Source organism: Neofelis nebulosa, chromosome 14 (assembly GCF_028018385.1).
Source record: "Neofelis nebulosa isolate mNeoNeb1 chromosome 14, mNeoNeb1.pri, whole genome shotgun sequence".
Classification (NCBI taxonomy): domain Eukaryota; kingdom Metazoa; phylum Chordata; class Mammalia; order Carnivora; family Felidae; genus Neofelis; species Neofelis nebulosa.
In genome coordinates this window covers 46064632-46088593 of record NC_080795.1, presented here as the reverse complement: position 1 = coordinate 46088593, position 23962 = coordinate 46064632, and the positions used below count along the sequence as shown (strand labels likewise).

Genomic DNA, 23962 nt, shown 5'->3' with positions numbered 1-23962 from the left:
TAAACAGTCTTCTTTTTGAGCTTACGAATTTATGTGTACTCATTCTTCCTCAGATCTTGCTGGAATGTGGGACTAGACCCAGGTGACCCCCTACAAACTAACTAACATAAAATTTTATTTGACTATTAGAGGATTATATGTATCTGTTAGGATGCTCTTTTTCTGTATTTTCCTCTTAAAAGGAAATAAACCATTCTTATGTTTGTCTTTTGCTATATTTTTTTAATTGAAATACTGAGTAGAATGGGCTTATATTTCATATTGTGCATTATATATTTTGTTATTTTCTGCTTAGTTAAATTACAGGTTTTAGTTAAATTACTTAAGTTTTAGTATCTTAAGAAGCAGGTCTTAAAACATTATTTGCTGAGTGGGTTTTAAATAAACATCCCAGTCTAATACATAATTGTTCCTATTTATAGGGCTGTAATTTTAATACGGAACATATGCTGAGGGTCTTAACTTTTTGACCAGAGAACATGACATGTGCCTCACTAAAACAGTGTTAGACATCTAATCGCTCTATCTGGGTTAAGGCACTGCCATTCTAGACTGCCTGGTGTTGTCTTTACTTTTCAGTTTCCAATTCAGATGTCATCCTCAAGACCCTTCTGCAAAGCTTTTGCTACTCCAGGCAGAATTAGTTACTCCTTTTGTGTTCCCATAGTGCCTTTTACATAACTCTCTTAAACACATTGATGGTCACATATGATTTGTTTCAAGAAACGTATTTTATGCCTAGCCAATAATGGATATTTATCATGGTGCTTTGACTGATTGTTACTATAATTCCTAAATTCATTTAAAACATTGTTGGGATGATGCTTCTTTGGACGGTTGTAGGCTAAACTCAGATTTAGGGAATGTTAATAAAACTTATCCAGTAAAATAATTACTATTCAGTAAATTCAGTAAAATCTATGTCTTATGTTTTTTAATCTGAGAGGCTAAAGAGGAATGGATATGTGATCTAAAATGGCCAAAATTTTAAAAGTAGACATCTTGTATTTCAAAATTGTGAAGATATAAACTAAGTATTACCTTTAAGCATTACTAAAACACTATGGGTCCTTCTGGCTTTTTTGTTATGTAAAGTAAATCCTCAGAGGAAGTTTATTATTAAAAATAATGTATTAATGATGATTTCTTCTATTATGAAGTATTAATAACAATTTTATTAAAATAATACAAAGATGTGTCACCTGAAAACATTATTTTTTTTCTAAATAGGAGCTCCACAACTAATTTCCTGCTTAAATTAACAGGATTTGGTAATTTTTTTTAAAGATGTGAAAAAATATCTTAAATGTTCAAGTGCTCTTACTCCTTAAAAGGCAGGAGAGTTATATATTAATACATAACATATATATTACATATATGGTACATTATGTACTATATCTGATATATATATATGTAATTACAAAATACATAATAATGTAACAATATATATCATAACATTATGATTATATTTTTCTGTTTAAGCGCAGAACTCACACAGTGCACTAAAGTGTAGTTCTTCACCTTAGTCCCAAAATGTAATGACATCCTTAATCAATGTAGTTATATGTTCTGAATCATCCAATCATTTATTTTTCTCTCCACCTCTAAAAACCTGATGCCATAAGAATATAAAGGAGAGAAAAGGGAGAACAGAGGGGTTAAGGTTGCCAAATTCTATTGTATCCTTGCCATAAATTTCAACAACCCAAAGTAAAGGAGGTTGAATTTGGTAATGTTTAGCCTAATAAATGACTTTATTATTGCTTTTTTAGAACACAGCTAATTTTCTGTATTTTCTGTTATGGACAGCCTGTGGAAAGTAAATGGATATCTTCATCTTGTGAAATCCTGGCTTTTCGTAAAGCGTTATTGAATCCAGTTACTGCAAGACAGTTTCAACGGTTTGTGGCTCTAAAAGGAGATTTATTGGAAAACGGGGTACTCTTTTGGCAAGAAGTACAAAAATATAAGGTATTATATTGGAAGCTGGAGAAAACCACCTCTTTTTGTGGAGGAAATGCATTAACACACCAGATTCTTTTTTTTTTATTTTTTTTTTTTTATTTTTTTTTTTATTTTTTTTTTATTTTTTTTTATTTTTTAATATATGAAATTTACTGTCAAATTGGTTTCCATACAACACCCAGTGCTCATCCCAAAAGGTGCCCTCCTCAATACCCATCACCCACCCTGCCCTCCCTCCCACCCCCCATCAACCCTCAGTTTGTTCTCAGTTTTTAACAGTCTCTTATGCTTTGGCTCTCTCCCACTCTAACCTCTTTTTTTTTTTTTTTTTTTTCCCTTCCCCTCCCCCATGGGTTTCTGTTACGTTTCTCAGGATCCACATAAGAGTGAAACCATATGGTATCTGTCTTTCTCTGTATGGCTTATTTCACTTAGCATCACACTCTCCAGTTCCATCCACGTTGCTACAAAAGGCCATATTTCATTCTTTCTCATTGCCACGTAGTATTCCATTGTGTATATAAACCACAATTTCTTTATCCATTCATCAGTTGATGGACATTTAGGCTCTTTCCATAATTTGGCGATTGTTGAGAGTGCTGCTATAAACATTGGGGTACAAGTGCCCCTATGCATCAGTACTCCTGTATCCCTTGGATAAATTCCTAGCAGTGCTATTGCTGGGTCATAGGGTAGGTCTATTTTTAATTTTCTGAGGAACCTCCACACTGCTTTCCAGAGCGGCTGCACCAATTTGCATTCCCACCAACAGTGCAAGAGGGTTCCCGTCTCTCCACATCCTCTCCAGCATCTATATTCTCCTGATTTCTTCATTTTGGCCACTCTGACTGGAACACACCAGATTCTTAATTGTAACTATATGGACAAGAGTTGTATTAAGATATTCCAATTTTGTCATCTTCATACCAATATGTAAATGTTGAGGTATTTATTGTTCTATGTTAGATACATTTATTATTACACGGTGAAGAGTAAGCATGAGCCCTGAAATGATAGAATTAGATTTTTCAAGGTATTCACAGATATTATGACTTAATGAGAACCTTTCTCAAAAGAGTTTTAATTACATTTTTGCATAGCATTTCTCTATAAATGTACTATAGACATTTTTTCCTGAAGATATCCATATTCAGTACTTGAACCAAGACCTCTTTGCCAGAATTTCTCCCAACCGTATTTCCAGCAATGGTAATCAAAGATAGCGGATTATTGATAAATAAACCAACAGAGATGAGAGGAGCTTTTCTATTAGCAAGAATGGCCACAGAGCGCTTGGACGGCTCAGTTGGTTGAGTGTCAGAATCTTGATTTTGGCTCAGGTCATGATCTCATGGTCATGGAATTGAGCCCTACGTCAGGCTCCACGCTGGACTTGGAGCCTACTTAGTGTTCTCTCCCTTCCTCTTCTTCTACCTCTTCCCTGCTTATGTGTGTGCTCTCTCTCTCTCTCTCTCTCTCTCTCTCTCTCTCAAAGAATAAAAAATAAAAATAAATAAGAAAGAATGGCCACATTCTAAACAAAACAATAACAAATAAGTCAAAGAACAAGTGGTTAGGCACTTGTTTTTTAGGTTTAAGTGTTCATTGAAATCATATTGAATCTTTGCATTAAAGAAAGGAAAGGACTTTCTAGGTATTTAATCTACACTTGAATATAGGAATGTTGTTTAGAAATACTTAAGAAGAGGCATCCAGACTCTGCCTAAATGCTCCCCTGGGTAACAGATTCATTTCTGGGCAAGTAGCCTATTTTATCCCATTATAAAAGTAGAGAATAAAAATAAAACTGGAATTCAAGAGGATAATACTTTCAATTGGTCTTATAATCTAAGTATGAATTATGTAATACAAATATTCTGCAGCATTTATGTTCTATATAGTTAGCAATTTCTCAATAAAGTCTATCTCCAAACTTTCTCCAACATACCGTGAAACTCTTTTCTACCCTTTTCTGTTATGAACAGTTTTTGTACTCTTCTCACGTTAGAAATTTTCTCAGAAAAAATATTTTGAGATAAGTTTTTTCAAAGTCTGTCACAAGATAAGCAATATTAAAATAATTTTTTTTAATTAGGAGGTAGAGCCTGTTTTCCAGAAAAGGCAGCTATTGTGAGTGGGCAGAATTATTTTTAAGCTAATAAGAATATGAATAAGCCCAACCCTGCTAGGACAGAGGTAATACAATAAACTTTGCAAGAAAGGCATTTTAAGAAACCACACTCATAGAAAGTCAACCCTTAGTTGTGTGACCGCTTCTTCTTCAAAGCTGTCCTTGGTCTTCATTTAAATATCTTTTTTTGTGGTATAGAATGGAGGACATACAGTTCTAGGTAGCTATTAAAAATCATGCTATAGGAGGGAATTTGTTCATTCAGTAAGCATTTAAGTACCTAGTATGCCAGCCATTAAGCTAAATAGTAGGAATAAAAAGTAAATACAATACATTGCTTTCCCTCAAGGAGGGGGACATCCATGAAAACAAATAACATGAAAGAGTATTGATTATGATCCATGTTCTAACTAGGTATAGTTTTGGCGCTGAGAGGGAATGATGCAGGGAGGGTAGTAGGTCAAGCAAATCTTAGCAGAAGCGATAATATTTGAACTGGGTCTTGAGAGAATTTGCTAGGTGGAAAGCTTTACACCTGGCAAAATCTTACTGAACTCACTTTTATATAGCTTACTCTTATTAAGTGCTTGCTATCTGGCACATGTTATCTTAATTCTTTTCATGTAACAACTAATTTATTCTTTATAAGAATCCTAGTAGGTCAAAGCTGTTATTCTTGCCATTTAATAGATGAAGAAGCTGAGGCACAGAAGGGTTAAGAAACTTCTGACATCATGCAGCTAATTAAGTGGTAGAGCTTGAGTTTGAACGAAGGCATTCTATTGCTAAAGTTTATGCCCTTAACCACTAAGTTATGTTCCCTGCCCCCAGCAAAGATTGTGGTAATATGCTAAGAGATAAAGATCTGGGTTCTTTCCATATTTTCGCAATTCAGAACAATGATTAATCAGTGTTCTTAAGCACTGTTCTGAATTGTGAATATTTGGGAAGAACCTAGATACTCTGCAGCCATTAAAAATCATGCTGTAGGAGAATAATCAATGATGGGAAAGGATATTTTTTTAAAAAAACCTAGTTACTATAAAACACCATACTTTAATCTAAAGTCTGTGTGTACATGTATGTGTGTGTGTGTGTGTGTGTGTGTCCATAGAAAAAAACTGGAAGAGTATATTCATCCAGCAAATACTTTTTGAACATCTACCAAGGGCCATGAAAAATCCTGAGGATGCAACCATCATCAAAATAGTCTTCCCTCTTAGAGCTTACCCTGTCATGGGAGGGACAGATGAGCGATAGACAAGGCAGTTGTAAGACTGTGACTAGGGCAGTGGTGATGGAAGCTCAGGGGGTAATGGGAGTACCTAAGGTGGACATCTCTCCTGAACCGAGGGAGTCACCAAAAGCCTTCTAGAGGAAACTCTGTTTAAACTGAGCCCTTATGCTGCTGTTCGTGCACAGCCTGCTTTGGATCCTCTCTCCCCCTTTCTCTCTGCCCCTCCCCTGCTTTCTCTCTCTCAAAAATAAATAAACATTTAAAAAAATAAAAATAAACTGGGACCTTAATGATAGGTAACGTTAACTGAGCTGATGGCATAGTAGGGCAGAACAATTAGAAAAAAAAAAATCAGGGGCGCCTGGGTGGCGCAGTCGGTTAAGTGTCCGACTTCAGCCAGGTCACTATCTTGCGGTCCGTGAGTTCGAGCCCCGCGTCAGGCTCTGGGCTGATGGCTCGGAGCCTGGAGCCTGTTTCCGATTCTGTGTCTCCCTCTCTCTCTGCCCCTCCCCCGTTCATGCTCTGTCTCTCTCTGTCCCAAAAATAAATAAAAAACGTTGAAAAAAAAAATTAAAAAAAAATCAATTCTGATTTTTGTCCCTTCACCCTAAAAATGAAAACTCCAAAAACTTGTTATTTCACAAGCCTTATATTCCATAATTATAAATGAGGCTTACCAAATAATTATATATGATAATCTCACTAGTAATGGGAAAAAATACACATTTGGTAACACATCTAACATATGTTGTATAAATAGGCATTTTCTGAGGGGGGGTTCTAAATTGAGTTAAAAATGCTAACTGTTGTCTTAATGTAACATTTATATCAAGCTTTTTCCACATATAACTTATGTAGGATTTTATATGGCTGGCACTTAAATTCTTCTTTCTTTAATAGTGCCCATAAGATAGTGATTACAATGCCCATCATACAGTGAGTACTTAATAAGTGTTAGCTCATTTCTGGCCTAGAATTACAAGTTTCCAAATTTGTTTGCTTTCTTGTGATTTGGAGAACAATGTCTTTGACAGAGAAATGCCATAAACTCAAGCTAAGCTACCTCTTTATTTTAAAAAATGATAGCCCTGCATTTGTCACATAAAACTGGGCCTTTTAAATGTATGGTCCCTATTTTTGAGTTCTTTGGGTATAAAGAAGATAATTTAATAGGTTAACTATAAAAGTATAAATACTAAAAGATACATAATGGCGCACCTGTCACTGCCAACATCCTGCTTATATTGCCCTTTTTGCTTTAAAATTTTTTTTAATTTATTTTAATTAATTAATTATATTTATTTTTATTTAAATTCAAGTTAGTTAACATATAGTATAATAACGATTTCGGGAATAGAATTTAGTGATTCATTACTTACATGTAACACCCAGTGCTCATCCCAGCAAACGCCCTCCTTAATACCCATCACCCATTTAGCCCATCCCCCTACCCCACACCCCTCCAGCAACCCTCAATTTGTTCTCTGTATTTAAGAGTCTCTTAATGGTTTGCCTCCCTCTCTGTTTTTATCTTATTTTTCCTTCCCTTCCCCAATGTTCATCTGTTGTGTTTCTTACATTCCACATATGAGTGAAATCATATGGTATTTGTCTTTTTCTGACTTATTTAGCTTAGCATAATACACTCTAGTTCTATCCACGTTGTGGCAAATGGCAAGATTTCATTCTTTTGATTGCCAAGTAGTATTCCAGTGTGTGTGTGTGTGTGTGTGTGTGTGTGTGTGTGTGTGTGTGTAATGTGTAATATCTTCTTTATCCATTCATTAGTTGACAGACAGTTTGGCTACTGATGATAGCACTGCTGTAAGCATCGGGGCACATGTGCCCCTTTGAATCAGCATTTTTGTATCCTTTGGATAAGTACCTAGTAGTGCCATTGCTGGATCATAGGGTAGTTTCTATTTTTAATTTTTTGAGGAACCTCCATACTGTTTTCCAGAGTGGCTGCACCACTTTGCATTCCCACCAGCAGTGCAAAAGGGTTCCCCTTTCTCCACATCCTTGCCAACTTCTGTTATTTCCTAGGTTGTTAACTTTAGCCATCCTGACAGGCATGAGGTGTTATCTCATTGTGGTTTTGATTTGTAGTTCCCTGATGATGAGTGATGTTGAGCATCTTTTCATGTGTCTATTAGCCATCTGGAGGTCTTTTTTGGAAAAGTGTCTGTTCATGTTTTTCATTTCTTCACTGGATTATTTGTTTTCTTGGGTGTTGAGTTTGATAAGTTTTTTATAGATTTTGGATACTAACCCTTAATCCAGTATGCCATTTGCAATTATATTGCCCTTTCGAGCCTAAGTCACCTTGGTGTTGAAGCAGTTTTGGTTGGGAAAGCATTTACATCCACCTGCAGATTGAGTTAGGTACCCGTTTTCAGTGTTCTCCTAGGATCCTGTGTACACCTCTACTGTAGTACTTATTAGCTAACTCATATTGAAGTAATGTGTTCTCTTGCTTCTCCTCCAGTTAGATTGAGCCTTTAAAGGCAGATACTATCTTGGGGCTCAGCTGGTATATAGTAGGCACCCAATATAAATTTGCTAAATGAGTCAAAGTAGACTTTGAAGCTGTTCCTTTACCTAGGAGTAGAAGCACTCAAGGGTAAATGAAACCTGTATTTATGTACGATGTATGCATCAACGTCTTAGGTTCCTCAAACCCAAGAGAAATAGAAGATACCATTTTATAGAAAGATAGCTTTCACATGTCCTCATGTCCTCTTGATCTGAAGTTAAAATCTATGTATTACTGGAAGATGTATTGCCACAATTCTACAAAGTGTTCTAGGAATGCGTTAATCATATTGTTCTCTCTTTCCTCCTTGTTCAGGACTTGTGCCATTCTCATTGTGATGAGTCCATCATTCACAAGAAGATCATGACTATTATCAACTGCTTTATTAATTCTAGTATTCCACCAGCTTTACAAATTGACATTCCAATAGAGCAAGCCCAGAAGATTATTGAACACAGGAAAGAGTTAGGACCCTATGTATTTAGAGAGGCACAGGTAAGAGATCAGGGCATGCAGTTAAGCGTATTTTAAAATACATTAACAATCTAGATATTCTTTTAAAGATTTTGCATTGTTCATATTTGACAGGGTTACGACCTTCCTTCCTTAACTGAGATTACTTCTATTTAATGAAAAAATATTTGTATATTCCACAGAACATAAGAAACTAATAACTTACTATTTTGTTGATAATACACAGCAAATATAATTATTTAAATACTATCCTTGACTTTCTATGATTATCATTTTTGTTTTTAGCTTATAAAACTCCAGCCAATTCCTCCTTCCTTTCCCACCATCCATGTTTCCTTTAGAAAATCTGCTACCACAAATATGTGTAAAATATGTGTGTCCCAAGATTTGTGTATTTTTAAAGATTGGAATATTCACATAGCTCATAAAATAAGTGAGAGGAGATTTAAGTACCTAACCAACATAAAGTACACAAGCTCATGAAAAGAAAATCATGCCTGTTAACCTGCTCAAGTTACTTCTTTTTAAGATAAATAATAGAAAACAGTGATTTGGTGGACATAATTTATTTGCATTTTTAAAAGCCTTTTAGTGATGTTGTTCTTGAAAAATGATTAAGAAAAATAAATTATAATAGGGGTAATAGGGAAGGCCATGTCATGATTTAAGTGATATGAACCAGAGATTTAGGATACGATTGCCCTTGAGCATGGAAAAAAGGCCATTATTCCTTAACATTCATTTGTGAGCCAGCTGTGTTCTAAGGCCTCTGAGGAACTGAAATGGACTCATAATCCAAATTATGCATTAAAATAGGTGAAAATACAGATGAATGATTGAGGAAGTGCTAAAGAGAAATAGAGAAAACATGGTGCCAGAATCGTAGTATGTTTGTGAAAAGATCTTAGAGATCACTTAGCCTAGCCTAGGTCTCTGGATAACCAGGCCAGGGCTTGCCCATCTACATCAAAGACCTTGAGTTTGCAAGTGCATGTCTGGAACTGCTTATATTGGTTGGTTTTGCCATACTGTCTAGGGATTGAAGCCAGCAAACGTACTGTACTGGAGTCCTCTAGTTTATGCATTCTACTTGATTTCCTAAAATAGAGTCCTAGACATAATTTAAATGTGGACTTTAGAGCATCAGAAAATAAGAGAATCTTTCTATAGAGTCCTCACCCCACCAAACTGATTATTCCTCCTGCATTTCCTAAGGAAGCTCAGGGAATAGCATCACCTTCTACCCAGGTGTGCAAACCAGAGGTCTGGTTGCACATCTCTTACCACTCCCTGCCCTCACCCACCAGTCTTGCTGAAATATCTCTGGTTCTACAAAGGAGCCTTATTCTCTTCCCTCCTGAGTTTTTTGTGTTATCATCTTCTCTCCCTTGTGCTTCTGTAACATCCTGTATATGTTTCTGTTTATCGCACAAAACTGAAAAGGACTATTTTTATGCTGACTTTCCCACCTGATTGTAAGGTGTTTGAGGGCAAGGCATGTTTCTTATTTATCCTTGTGGCCCAAATGCCTAGCACGGAATAGGCACTCGATAACATACTTGAACTCATGGATGATTGACATGAGAAGTGATCTATTGTGACAGAAAGGAGTAAAATCAAATTGGAAATGAGAGCAAAGTTAAGCGAAAGGGCTGCATAGTAGATAAAAAAGCCTATTGCCTGTTCTAATATTGTTAGCAGTGTGACCTTTTCCTATCCCCCACCGGCACCCCTAATAACTTTGAAGTTTTCTTCACTCAACCAAATTTTCACTGGCCCTTTTAACTCATACTAAAGTCATTGCCCATCTACTGCCAGTGAGCAAAGTAGCTCTATATTTATTACAACATTTTCCTACCTACAGTTTGATTATCTTTTAAGGTTCTCGTGGTACAGAGCAATTTTTGTGACTAACACATATGTTATTAACTTAAAATCTTAATTGCAGCTTTTAGGAGTAGAGTCGTTTTATGTCTGCCATTGAAAAATTGTGTTCTAATTGAATGACGTTTGCTGGAAGACTTTCTAGATGGAAATAAATGTATTTGAGAGCAGGGAATGACTCAGGTTTTGGATAGATAACTGAGAAGTAGGGTCAATAGTTGGTAAATAGAGAAGGAAGAGGAGTATTTGTTTAAGAAGTTCATATAGAAACTACCACGATCCCTTGACATTAGATCAGGGGATTACTTAAATAAAGATATAGCAGGTAAATGTAAATGAAATTTGGTTTAAAGCCTACATTTCATCAAAGAAAGTATCTCTAGCTTTTGTGATCACAATGCCAAGAGGCTACAGAATTAAATGATAAAACTGTATTTTAAAAGGAATAAAAAATTTTAGAATTGCTAATAATATTCATGTACAGAAAAGAGGAGTAATGAAATATACCAGCCAGTTGAGGACTCTATTGATCACTGCAGCACTTACTTTTTATAAATTCCTCTTTTCCTCTGAAGAGTTGGCTTGGAGCCTAATGGGATGGTTCAGTTTTCTCTAGGGCATTAGGTAAAGGCCATTCCTAGTAACAAGATGTTGGACTTGATCTGATGTGGCAGGTCCTACCTTCTTGGAAGTAATATATGCCTCTGGAACTAATGGAAATACTTGGCATGGGACTTTGAGCAACAATTCTTATCTCTATAAATATCACAATTAATCACTTAATGTGGAGTGTCCTCATAGAAAGCCTTTGTCCGGGATACCACCCTGCTTTTTAAATGTTACTTTTCTTGCTCTCACATAAAAGAGATTATATCATTTAAAAGTTACTCAAGATTTATTTTTAGATCTGCAGCTTTGTTTAAGAGCTTTTCCAGAGGTATTTCCTTTCTCTAAAAGAAAGAAAAAGGGGGCACAGAGGCGTTCCTCTTGATGGACTGAATATTTGGAATACTTGCATAAAACAGCAGAGTGTGTGGCAGATCAACTAGTGTATGTTTTAAAAGAAAACATAAATTTCTTATTTAAAAAGACCTAATGGATTCTTTATTAATACAATCAATTGGTTAGGGAAACATAAAGAATAAAGTAACTTTTAAGTATATGGTTTTATTTTTAAAGAAAGACTTCTCATTGGTAGTAAAAAACATTGATGATAAGCATGTGCTGAGCTAAACTATGCCAAGATGTCTGGAGACAGTAAGTTGGAGGAAACACGCTGTATATTAAAGATAGAATAGTTAATCCATTATTATGGTGAATTAGAGTTTAAATTGGTACATTTGTGTAAAATTGTAATCTGAGACATACTTTGTTTTTTATACAGATGACAATTTTTGGGGTTCTATTTAAATTTTGGCCTCAGTTTTGCGAGTTTAGGAAGAACTTAACTGATGAAAAAATTATGAGTGTTTTAGAGAGAAGACAAGAATATAATAAGAAAAAAAAATTGGCAGTCACAGAAGACGAGAAATTTGCAAAGGTAAGACGAGACTCATTTTGAGTTGAGTCAGACTTTTAAAAGGTATGTGGTGTGTATGAATTTGCAGAAGAATTCAGGCTGGGGAAAATACAGAGACATTATAGAATACAGATTTTAGTGGCTTTTAAGCCTTTAGCCAGAGGTTTCAGACTTTGTTTTGAATTTCTCAAAATACATCTCAAATGTCACCTCTTCCATGTGAAAGCTTTCTTGACCCTCCTAGGTCGCACAAGCAGTTCACATCCACTGTAGTAACATTCCTACCTCTCTTGGAGAATGCTTTATATTGTCTCATGAATAAGTTTTTGCATCTGTCATTCTCACTGGACTGAGATTCCCAAGGATAGTATTTGTCTTGTGCATCTGTGTATCATAGCGCTTAGACCAGTGTCCAGCACAGGCTCAATTATTAAGCAGTGTTTACTGAGTAAATCAGGAACGAAAACAAAAATGAATGAATGAAAAAAATGTTATGTACTCATGGGAAAGCATTTTCAATATTACAATAACAGACTGATACATTGACTGCAAAATTTATAAATATGAATCATAAATTGCCCAGCCTGCCTATTTGTCTGTCAGTCTGTCCATTTATTCACCCATTCATCTGTCTGTCTCTTTATATTTATCTACTTTCTTTGAATTGAAAAAGGCTAACTGCTCATGACTAATGTATTTTATTTACTTGCAAGCTTATACCTATTCTATTTTTTTAAAAGAAATTTAGAAGGTATCAAAAAATACAAAAGTAATATGATGACAAACACTGCTAACATTTTGCCTCATTTTTTTCCCCTCGTTAAAATATTGTAGAAAGAGTAAATACTGCAGAAAGAGCAAACTCTCTTAACCCCAGCTCTGAGTTCCATTACCCTCCCCATCCCGAAGAGCAACCATTAAACTTGGGATATATTCTCCCAGCTCTTTTTAAAGATAGTGTTTTATACATATATATGGTGTCATAAACAATGTAGAGGACTGTGGAGGTTCTCAAAAAACTGCCAAACTTCTCCAAAGCTGCAAAACCAACTTGCTCTGTTCTGATGTTTGTATGGTGTATCTTTTTTCATTCCTTTACTTTCTATATCATTATATTTCAATTAAGTTTCCTATAAACAGCATCTAGTTGGGTCACGGTGGTGTTTTTTAAATCTATTCTGCCAATTTCTGTCTTTTATTTGGTGTGTTTAGTCTCTTTGTCTTTATTATGGTTTTTAATATGCCTGCCATTTTATTTCTTGTTTTGATTGTTCCCTCTATTTTTCATTTTTTTCTGTTTCCTTTGTCTTGCATTCTTGTGGATTACTTGTATATTTCTTAGAATTTTATTTTGGTGTATCTTTGTTTAGGTATTTTAGTGGTTGCTTTAGATACTACATTATAGATACATAACTTCTCCCAGTCTATCGGTGTTAACGTTTTCCCAGTTTGACTAGAGTCTAGAAACTAACCACCCCCCCACTTTAAGTCTTTTTCCCTCTCTTGTTTATAGTTATTTTAAATATTTCCTCAGCACATACTGAGAACCACATCGGTATTATTGATGGTTGAGGAAAATATTAGACATTTCAAAGTGAGCAGAAAATGGCAGATGATATCCATATAAAGCCATCATAAGAATAAAACAGAAAATGAAAACTCTGACATTTTATAATTTTTGCTTCAACCATCAAACATAAATTAGGAAACTCAAGGAGGGAGGAAAAGGCTATTATATTAACCCATACTTTTGCTGTTCCCATTTTTCTTCCTTCCTGATAGTCCAAGATTTATTATTTTCTTCTGTCCTTTCCCTATAGGTAAGGTATTGTTTCTTACTTACTGCTTTTAAGATTTTTTCTTTGTCTTTGGCTTTCAGAATTTGATTATGATATGTCTCGTGTGGATTTCTTTGTATTTATTCTGTTTGAGGATTGCTCAGATTCCTGAGTCTGTAGGCTTGTGTCTTTGCTAAGTGGTTTTTTTTTTTGGGGGGGGCGGGCAGATTTATATGCATATCATATGTGTGTATATATGTGTATATTTAAACTTTTTGATACATATATATGATACATATACATATTATATACCATGTGTATGCATGTATATGGGTCAGAAAGTGTATATAAATAATATGTGTATAAATCCCCTACCTATCTCTCTATTCAATCAAATTTTTTCTCCCTTGGGTACCTTATAGCTTCATTTTTCAGAGATTTTTGTCTTTTTTTCTTCAGTCTTCTTTTAAGTTCAGTAAACTCATTTTAATTTTTATATTTTTGGTCTATTTTTGGCCCAAGTTTCTGCATTTATGATTTGGAGTATTATTTTATGTATACAAATGTTTATATAGGAATATTTAATTAATTTTGGGTGCCTATGTTATAGTTTTCCTCTGACTCATGATTGGATTTCTTGGAGAGTTCTGTCATCAACTAGCATCATTTATAATCATAAAAAAAAATCGAATAGCTTAAGTTTCCAGTAGCAGGCATTGATTAAATTATCTGTGATACATACCTTTACTAGACTATTATTTACCTGTTGAAGTGATGATATAGTTGATTTTTTTATCACTCAAGATTTGAGTGCTTAGAACAGTTAATTCATTGATGATGCATTTTATACATTTCATTATCCACATATTCAGGTGTATACCATATATTGAATTGTAGGCATACTGGTGAATGACACTAAGACCCTCCCCTTTACATTTCCACTAGAAATGTTTTCACAACAATTTGCATGAAAAAGCAGATTTCAAAAAAGCACATATAGTGTGATTCCATTTGTATGAAATTTATGTAATAAAATATAAATACTAAAATTACAGGTTATATCTGTGTCTTTCCCTAGTGAGAAGCTTGGATGGATGTTTATGAAAAGGTTTACAATGGTTTTTCCTAGATGCTAGAATTGGGTGGCAATTTTTACATTCCACTTCATAATTTATCACTCATTTTTAAATATTTTTATATTAGTAGGAAATAAATGTAAAGAGTTCATAAATGATGTCAAATTAGTAACACTGACTTGATGAGACCTCAAGTGTGGTACTCATTACAAGATATTTTTTCATCTAATGTTATGACTCCTTAGCTGTAAGTTTATACTAGTAGAGTTTTACCCCCCCCCCTTTTTAATAACTTAATATAATTACAGGATGGAAGCAAACAATATGCAAGTTCTTCAGGATCTGCTATCAAAACAGCTGCTTTACCCAGTGACCCAGTTTTCAGCCTGCAAGCGTATGGTCGACAGGTAAGCTGTACGGGTGTCACAGATACCACTTCTTTAAAACATTGGATAGTAGAATGCAGTAACTCAGTTATTGTCCAGTAGTAGAGTTGTGCTTGTTTGAAAATGAGGGTAAAATTATTCTAGGAGAGATTGGAAGGGAATTCCCTTGAGCCTTCAGAGACTATTAACATTTCAGCTGATCCTGGACAATATAATAAAAGAAAATACTTTTTTATACACATGAAGAAGATTTAAGTGGCAGCAGTTGAAATGACTAGCTTATTGAAAAAGAGAATAAGGCAGATAGGGAACAAGACAGAATACACTTGGTTGACATATTCTTGGGTTTAAAAAAAAGAAAGAAAAATGTCAAAGCCTTAATCTCAAATTTCTTAATTCTTTGAAGTGCTCATAAAATTGGCCGGTACATGACCATCAATGAATACATTTACAATTTTTATGTTTATATTTACATTTAACTTGTACATTAATATCACGTCCCTGAAATTTCATAAGTCATGTCCATTTTTCATGACTTGTGTTTGCATCTTAAGAGGATTCTAGCTCAAGAAACAATCTTTTTGACATTTAAGAATGTCAAATAAATTCAGCCGCTCAATAAAGATAACTGATAGACTATAAAGCTATTATTGAGACAAGGGGAATGTCAATTTTGTGACACCGTATATAGAAAAAGGTAACCTCTAAAGTGTATGATATGTAATAATGCCATTGGGAAGAACATTTATTAGCAAATGACTAGCATTAAATTTCAGAAACGTGGTGTAAAAAAGGGTGAAATGTGGAACTAGAGATAACAAGCTTCTAATTTTCAATGTCATTTACAAGTCAGTATTACCTGGGAGCCTGAAAAAAAATCCCTGAATTTGCTTTGAGCCTGTTTCCTTGTCTGTTAAAAGGAGAAAGTGTGAGAAAAAGGAATGGTTATGATGACCATCTCCTGTCATATATCTCAAGAGTTTCGTAAGAAACTAAAAAGCTTTTGGAAACCAAAGGCATTTCCTAAATGTAAATTATTATTGTTGTTGCTATTGAAGAGATACATGTTGAATTACTCTAGCAATTGGTACGGTGATAATACTGTGCCATTTTGCAAGTGTGGATTCTCTGTATGTGCATTTGTTTCTGATAGATTTTGCACATTTAAGAATTGTAATTAATACAAATGCAAAACTACCCCCCTCAAAAAAACTTGGATCTCTCTTGAGCACCTAAATTCATAATCAAATTAAATATATATATATATATATATATATATATATATATATATATGCATGAATAGCTGTCAAGAACTCCATAAAGCCTTTGCAACATTGATTCATTGAGAAATAGTTATAACTCATATAGTTCTAGACACATCATTGAATTGTCCTATTCAATGATCTGTTATTGAAGTTTGTTATATTTCAATAAAAGGTTTAAATGAAGAGGCTTATATAGGCCATCTTACCTTCAGTTTATTTCCTGGGACAAACATTCCCAAAATTAACTTTGAAAGCTGTCTTTCTAGCCAACCTGGTGCTACTCCAAGTACATAGAAGCCTTAGAACAGGAGAGGATTCTTCTTAAAATTCAAGAAGAACTGGAAAAAAAGTTATTTACAGGTAATTTTTCCTTTCTGCTTACAGAACTTCTTTGTTAACCTTCTATCACAGATTAACTCTAAGAGGACTTTGCTGATGATCACTTCACAGCTTTCCTTATTTCTCTTATTTTTGTGCAGCTACACCATCTTTTACAAATTTTAAGTCTGCTGCTTCAGCTGTGTCTTTGAAAAAGACCGTATCTTCCTACAACATCCAGAGTGAGTTTTCAGTGACTATTGGCAGTTCTTTCTTCCTTGTTAGAGTTCAGTCTCTCATTTGGCTGTTCAGCAAAGAGAGAGCAGGAAGGGAGGAAGACTGACTCCCTCCCAGCTGCTCTGACCCACAAGTTTGGAGAATTTCAGTGTATGTGTGTGCATGTGTGTGCACGCAGTTGTGTTCTCTCTCTTTCTGTGTTTTTTTCTCCTCTGCTGAGAACCTAACTCTCTATCCCATTTTCAGAGTGACAGTACTCATGTGGGTGTATAATCTGCTGCTGCTAGATGCAAGGTAAGTCAGACTGAACGTTGTGCAGTACCTTTCATGTCCCTGTAACATACACACTCATGCACATATGCAGTTGCACACATGCAAAGCATGCACACGCCACACACACACACACACACACACACACACACACACACACACACCCTGCTAACAAATTGACAGTAGGAGTGATCACCTCGCCTGCTCTCTAAGTGGCAATCTCCTGAAAAGGAAAGCTTCTGGGGAATGATCACTTATTGCTTCTATTCACTCCTTATCTCTTCTTGCACAAAGAACAATGGAAGAATAGTCTCTAGCTCAGTCTCCCAAGTTTTCCCAAGCTGAGTTTTTCCAAGCTCCATTTCCCCATGTTGGGAATGTAAGAAAGAACTAAAAATAAAGAACTGAAAATCAAGCCAGGTCCTTCTTTCTTGCAGATGCTGATGGGATTATATAATTTTGACTGGATACTAACGTTAGAGGTTACCAATGCCTTTACAAAATGGTATAGAAGTATAATGTAGTGTATGTGTTCCCCATGGACTCAGTACTTGAAGAACCCAGTAAAAGTCCCGTTTCTCTTATCTTCTGTTTTACTGCTTGATTTTTTGTTTCCGAAAATCCTTTTTGTGGATTTTGGTTTTCTGGTTCTTGGAAGGGTTTGATGAGCAGGCCTTTATGTTCTCCGCCTGCTTATCTTTTTTCTCTTTTGTTTTACCCTAGCTGCTGTACCCTTCTGCCAATTCCCCAACCTCTTAGGCCATCCTTATAAGTGCCTCAACATGTATGGTTTGTTGACATATCTGCTCATTTTTTTAATCCTTATTACAATTCTTTGTTTATTTTAGATTTACATTTTCCATAGCTACTTATGTTTTCAACCATTTATTTTTCTTTTGCAGGAATTCTCTAGACCAAATTTAACTGATATGGAAGCTCAAGTGATTATTTTTTTGATGGCCTGCATTAGAGCAAGCCTACCATCTAAATAAAGTTTGGCATGTTGTACTCTTATAGTTTTAAAGTGACAGCTATTCTGTACACATTACAAAAAAGACCATAACATTTTTAAAAACTCATTTAGAATAAAATGACTTCTATCTAGGTTAGAAGAATCAAAATGTTTTGCTCATCACAGAACTTAATAAAGTATCATGTTATGCTCCTCAAGTAATCTTTCAATAAATATTCTTTGAGCATTTACTCTATTTGGTTAGCAGACATGTTCAGCAAGTGGTTAGGGGCAAATATTCCTAGTAATAAATTGGCCCAAAACATAAAGTGGAGTGACTTCCAAACCTTATTCCTATCCCCAACTCTCTAAAGGAGCCATATATTAAAGCAGTGGTTCTCAGATGTAGACTTCAGTGTGCATAAGGCTCACTTGTGACATTTTCCAGCAGTGCAGATTCCTAGGCTCACTCTCTGAGAGTCTGATTCAGTAGCTCTTGGGCAGAACCCATGAATCTCCCTCTTTAACAGACATCCTCGGTGATACTGATATAGATGTTCCACAGGTCACTCTTTGAGATGAACTGTTAGGGTAAAAGAGAAGAGCTTTAAAAGGTAAAATCCCTTAACTCAAGTTACACTTACATCAGTGAGAGCCCCGACATACACCCTCCTGTCCTCTTCCCCAGAGAGAAAGGAGAAGGTGTCAGAAATGACCAGGGAGAATGAAACTTCACCAGATGTAGGCCTCAGGACTCAGAAGCTCCAAAGACTATGACTTGGATTACCGGATTAGAAGCATTGAACTTCTACTTTCACACAGTCCCAGATAGTATTTTAAAGGTAGGAATTGCTATTTCTGATTCTTGAAGAGTTACACATTGTAAAGGAGGAAAGCATCAGGAGGCATCAGAAAAACTATTCTTCTAAAGCAGTGGTTTGAGTACGTGTTACAGCATTGGAACCCTGTGGTTTTATCTATTTCCACCCTGCTCCACACCCCATAGTGGCTGTGAAGTTTGTAACTAACTGTTTTCTATGCATTGCACTTGTTTTCTTTTCTTTTTTTTCTCTTCTTTTCTTTTCTTCTCTTTTCAGTGTTTCTCTCTTTTTTCTGCCTTCTCTTGTTTTTTTTTTTTTTTTAATATTTTATTTATTTTTGAAAGACAGAACACAAGCAGGGGAGAGGCAGAGAGAGAGGGAGACACAAAATCTGAAGCAGGCTCCAGGCTCTGAGCTGTCAGCACAGAGCCTGATGCGGGTCTGGAACTTATGAACCACAAGATCATGGCCTGAGGTGAAGTCAGATGCTTAACCAACTGAGCCACCTAGGTGCTCCTTCTCTTGGTTTTAATTGAGCATTTTACATGATTCCATTTTCGCTCCTCTCTTAGCATGTCAATTATACTTTCTTTATAAATTTTATTATAGGTTGCTGTAGAGTTTGCAATACACATTTACAACTAATAAAAGTCTGCTTTCAAGTAACTCTGTCCCACTTCATGGGTAGTGCAGGTGCCTTATAACAAAGCATGCCTACTTCCTCTCTCCTGTCCTTTATCACTTTGCTGCCAGTTCATTTCACTTACCCATATGCTATAAAACTGAATGCATTCTTGCTATTATTTTAAACCGTTTTCTGTTAAGTCAATTAAGAATAAGAAAAATAAAATATTATTTTGTTTTCACTTATTCCTTCTCTAATGCTTTTCCCTTCTTTATGTAGATCCAAGTTTTTGACCTATTATCATTTTCCTTCTCTCAGAAGAACTTCTTTTATCATTTCTTGCAAGGTAGGTCTACTGGAGACAAATTTTCTCATTATTCGTGTGCCTTAGAAAGTCTCTAGTTTTCCTTCATTTTTGAAGGGCAATTTCACTGTATGCAGAATTCTAGGTTAGTGGTTTTTATTCTTTCAACCCTTCAAATATTTCACTCCACCCTCTTTTTGCTTGCATGTTTTCTGAAGAGAAGTCAAATAGAATTCTATCTTGTTCCCTTGGCTTGTTTCAAGACTCTCTCTGTGATTTTCTGCATTTCATATATGGTATGTGTAGGTGTACATTTTATGGTATGTGCCCTGCTTGTGTTCTCTAAGCTTCCTAGATCAGTGGTTTGGTGTCTGTCATTAATTTTGAAAATCTGGCATTATTCCTTTAAATATTCCTTCTATTCCTTCATCTTTGTTCTCCTTCTGGTAATTCCATTGCACACATGTTCTATCTTTTATAACTGTCCCACAGTTCTTCTGTTCTTTTACATTGTTGTTGCTGTTTTCTCTTTGCCTTTCAGTTTTGGAATTTTCCATTGATCTTTCTTCAAGCTCACTGATTCTTTCCTTAGCTGTGTTTAGTCTGTTGGTAAAGCCATCAAAGGCATTCTTCATTTCTGTTACAATGTTTTCAGTTTCTAGCATTTCCTTATGAGTTTTTCTTAGAACTTCCATCTCTCTGCTTATGTGACCCATCTAGTCTGTGTGTTATCCACTTTTTTATTTGATCTCTTAGCATATTGGTCATTCTAAATTTCTGGTCTGATCATTCCAAAATCTCTGCCATATCTGAGTCTGGTTCTCATGCTTGCTTTAATCTTAGATTGTTTTTTTTTTTTCTTGCCTTTTAGCATGCTTTGTATTATTTTTTTGAAAGCAAGATATGGTAAAAGGAACTGAGGTTATATGGGTGTTTAGTGTGAGGTTTTATGTTTATCTGGCTAGGAATTAGGCTATATTTACTGTTTGCTGTGGCTATGGTGTTAGAGGCTAAAATTTCCTGTGTGTCCTTGTTAATTGTTCTTTAGGTTTTCCTAGAGACTCCTTAATAGGATCTGAAGCTTGCAGTTCTTTTAGCTGCAATCACAGTTATTACACCAGAACCCTATTGATGTGGTAAAGTGCGGGAGGAGGGGAAGTGTTTTACATTCTGATAGCTAGATGGCAGCCTTTTAGTGAGACTGAGTTGAGTATGTCCCTTCTCCCAGGTAGTTTAGGCTTTCGTAAAACCCCAGTCCATTAGTGAAGTAGTTTCCCTAGAGGGCAGGCCTTGTTAGGAAGAAGCAAAAGAACTCTGGGTATATTCCAAAATGGTCACTTTACCATTTCCCCTACCAGAAGCAGGAGGGGATTTTTCTCTGATCTTTGCAGTTAGAACCTGGTAGAGATCCTGGAAGTAAAACCCAAGAATGTGGGCACCCCCAACCTCCAAAGACAGGACCCCCTTGTAGCTTTTAACTCTCAAGCTGGTCTACAACTTAAAGTATTTCTACTGAAGTTAGCTCCAGCTGCTGGCTTCTGCTCCTGGTGAGCTGTGATTCTCTGTATCTGTCTGTTTCTCCAGCTCTAGGGGCAGCAGCTTGCCCTGTTACCACAGTTCTTTGAAGGATCCAAGAAGAGTTGTGGATTTTCAGGTTAGTTAGTTGTGAGGACGGTAGTGGTGACTTCTAAGCTCCATAACATGTCGGATGGGACCCTGAAGTTTGGCACCAGTATTTTAAAGTATTCTGTAATCAGTTTATTAAGATAAAATTAAGAAAAGTTAAATTATTAGTTTAAATTTTTATTGTTATGTATATACTAAATGATGACAGTTTTTATATAATAGATATTTACATGTTCATTTGGCCTAATCTCAAAGCATCCCCCAGCAGGGGCTAGTCTCAATTTTTTAGCACTAAAGGCAATTTTCTTACATTATCATGCTCTGACTGTGGTTCTACTTTTGACTACCACTCCTGACTTTGGTTCTACTGATTCTTCTTAACATCTCTTCATCCATCTCCTCCTTCCCTTGCCCCCGTTGGATGACTGCCTTGTTCCAGATTCTTATCACCTTGAATCTGAGTCCTAATTAGTATCTCTTTCTCCTTCCTGGGCACCCTCCAACTGTGCTCAGAGTGATTTTTATAAAATCATAACCTTCTTATGATGTTACTTTGCCTAAAGCCTTCATTAAGATGACTGGTAAGCCTGTAATTGATAGAAGTTCTTTTTTTTTTTTTTTTTGAGTTTACTTATTTTTGAGAGAGAGAGAGAGAGAGAGAGAACCCTTGCAAGCAGGGGAGGGGCAGAGAGAGAGGGAGAGAGAGAGAATCCCAGGCAGCCTCCTTGCCATCAGCACAGAGCCACACTGTGGGCTCAATCTCACGAACTGTGAGATCATGACCTGAACCAAAATGGAGAGTCTAACGCTTAACTGACTGAGCTACCCAGGTGCCCCAAGAAGTTCTTTACTTAACATGACATTCATAGAAGTCCCTCTTGTCTTCTGATATAAATATTTAGATTAGGCATTTGTTCCTCTGGGAAGTTGTCTTTGATATTCTTCTCTTACCCAAGATGCCCAACCCCCACCCCCACAATCACATAAGTTCTCACTCTTCTGTTTTAACACACTGTAGCTTATTTATTACTCTATAATAACCCTTGTCATATGGATTATAATTTTTTGTTTACATGCCTCTTTCCCCAGTAAAACTGTTATATGAACTTTTATTATAGCATCTTACATAGAACATCTAGAAAATAGATGTTCACTAAATATTAGTTGAAAAAAATGAAGGAAATATCTCCACTGTAAAAATCACAAGAAGGTAAAAATCACTGCTTGTGTAAGAAAGGTCAGTATAATGCTATTCACAAGAATTTGCCATTAATATGTTTTTAATGTTTATTTATTTTTGAGAGAGAGAGAGAGAGAGAGCGCACCTGTGCTAGTGGGGCAAGGGCAGAGAGAGAGAGAGAGAGAGAGAGAGAGAGAGAACCCCAAGCAGGCTCCACACCGTCAGCGCAGAGCCCCAGTGATGCAGGGCTCAATCTCATGAACCATGAGATCATGACCTGAGCTAAAATCAAGAGTCAGATGCCCAACCAACTGAGCCACCCGGGCATCCTGCCATAAATATTTTTATAATTATAAACATGTAGTGATGTCACAGTTTCATGTAAAGTGTATAATCTTTGTTCTATCTATATCATTTCTCATATTTATGAAAATACACCTGTATGTCATCATGTCTTTCAGAGAAGAAATTAGTACTTATTAAATCACTTAAATCACTTCAGGCCTGGGTTTCTCAGCCTTGGCACTATTGACATTTTTGGTCAACTATTTCTTTGTTATGGAGGTTTGTTCTGTGCAATGTCAGATGTTTCACAATAACCCACTGTAGACCACTAGCACCTCCCCGGTTGTGACAACCCAAAATATTTCCAGATATTACCAAGTCATACCTGGTTGAGAACCACTGCTTTAGGCTTTGGAACATTTTTATGTTTAATTTTTTGAGATATCTACTTACAATGAAACCTTTAAATTCTAGTTTCCCACCATACCCTCTTTTAAATAAGTATTATAGACCTAACCCATAACACTACCAATAATACCTTCTGACTGATGACTTATTTGTTTTAGTGAGTATATTACATCCACTTGAATAATTTCTCTTCTTTTACATTATATTTGGAAGTGTAACCCCTAAAGGAAATGCTCAGCCAATATTTGTTGAATTAATAAAACTTAAAATAAATTCCTTACTTACATTTAATGTAACATATATTTTAGGTAATCTTGTAAGTGACTTTAAATCTGACTTGGGTTTGTATGAATAAATAAATTAATTTTAATTGTGCTATTTGTTTACATCTGATGTGCTTCTTGATTTTATGAGTTGAGTTCTCATTAAAAAAACAGCTTACTTTTGGAAGAGACCTAGGTTTTATTTATTTATTTACGTATTATTTATTTATTATTTATTTATTAATATAATTTATTGCCAAGTTAGCTAACATACAGTGTATACAGTGTGCTCTTGGTTTGGGGGATAGATTCCCATGATTCATCGCTTACATACAACCCCAGTGCTCATCCCAACAAGTGCCCTCCTCAATGCCCATCACCCATTTCCCCTCTCCCCCACCCCAATCAACCCTCAGTTCTCT

General features: G+C 35.6%; 2 protein-coding genes across 2 annotated transcripts in view; both read left to right on the top strand.

Moving 5' to 3' along the window:
• Positions 1-18090, top strand: part of RGS22 (regulator of G protein signaling 22) — a 148431-nt gene extending 130341 nt beyond the window's left edge. The window contains exons 21-28 of the mRNA XM_058699603.1: positions 1810-1971; positions 8185-8364; positions 11612-11767; positions 14909-15007; positions 16518-16611; positions 16731-16811; positions 17053-17100; positions 17979-18090. Of these exons, the coding sequence (XP_058555586.1) occupies positions 1810-1971; positions 8185-8364; positions 11612-11767; positions 14909-15007; positions 16518-16611; positions 16731-16811; positions 17053-17057 (777 nt within the window). The 3' untranslated portion in view covers positions 17058-17100; positions 17979-18090. The remainder of the gene's footprint in view (positions 1-1809; positions 1972-8184; positions 8365-11611; positions 11768-14908; positions 15008-16517; positions 16612-16730; positions 16812-17052; positions 17101-17978) is intronic.
• The window catches only part of LOC131494875 (cytochrome c oxidase subunit 6C), a 63629-nt gene continuing 56745 nt past the window's right edge, over positions 17079-23962 (top strand). Inside the window, exon 1 of the mRNA XM_058699601.1 lies at positions 17079-17100. Coding sequence (XP_058555584.1) covers positions 17094-17100 — 7 coding nt within the window. The 5' untranslated portion in view covers positions 17079-17093. The remainder of the gene's footprint in view (positions 17101-23962) is intronic.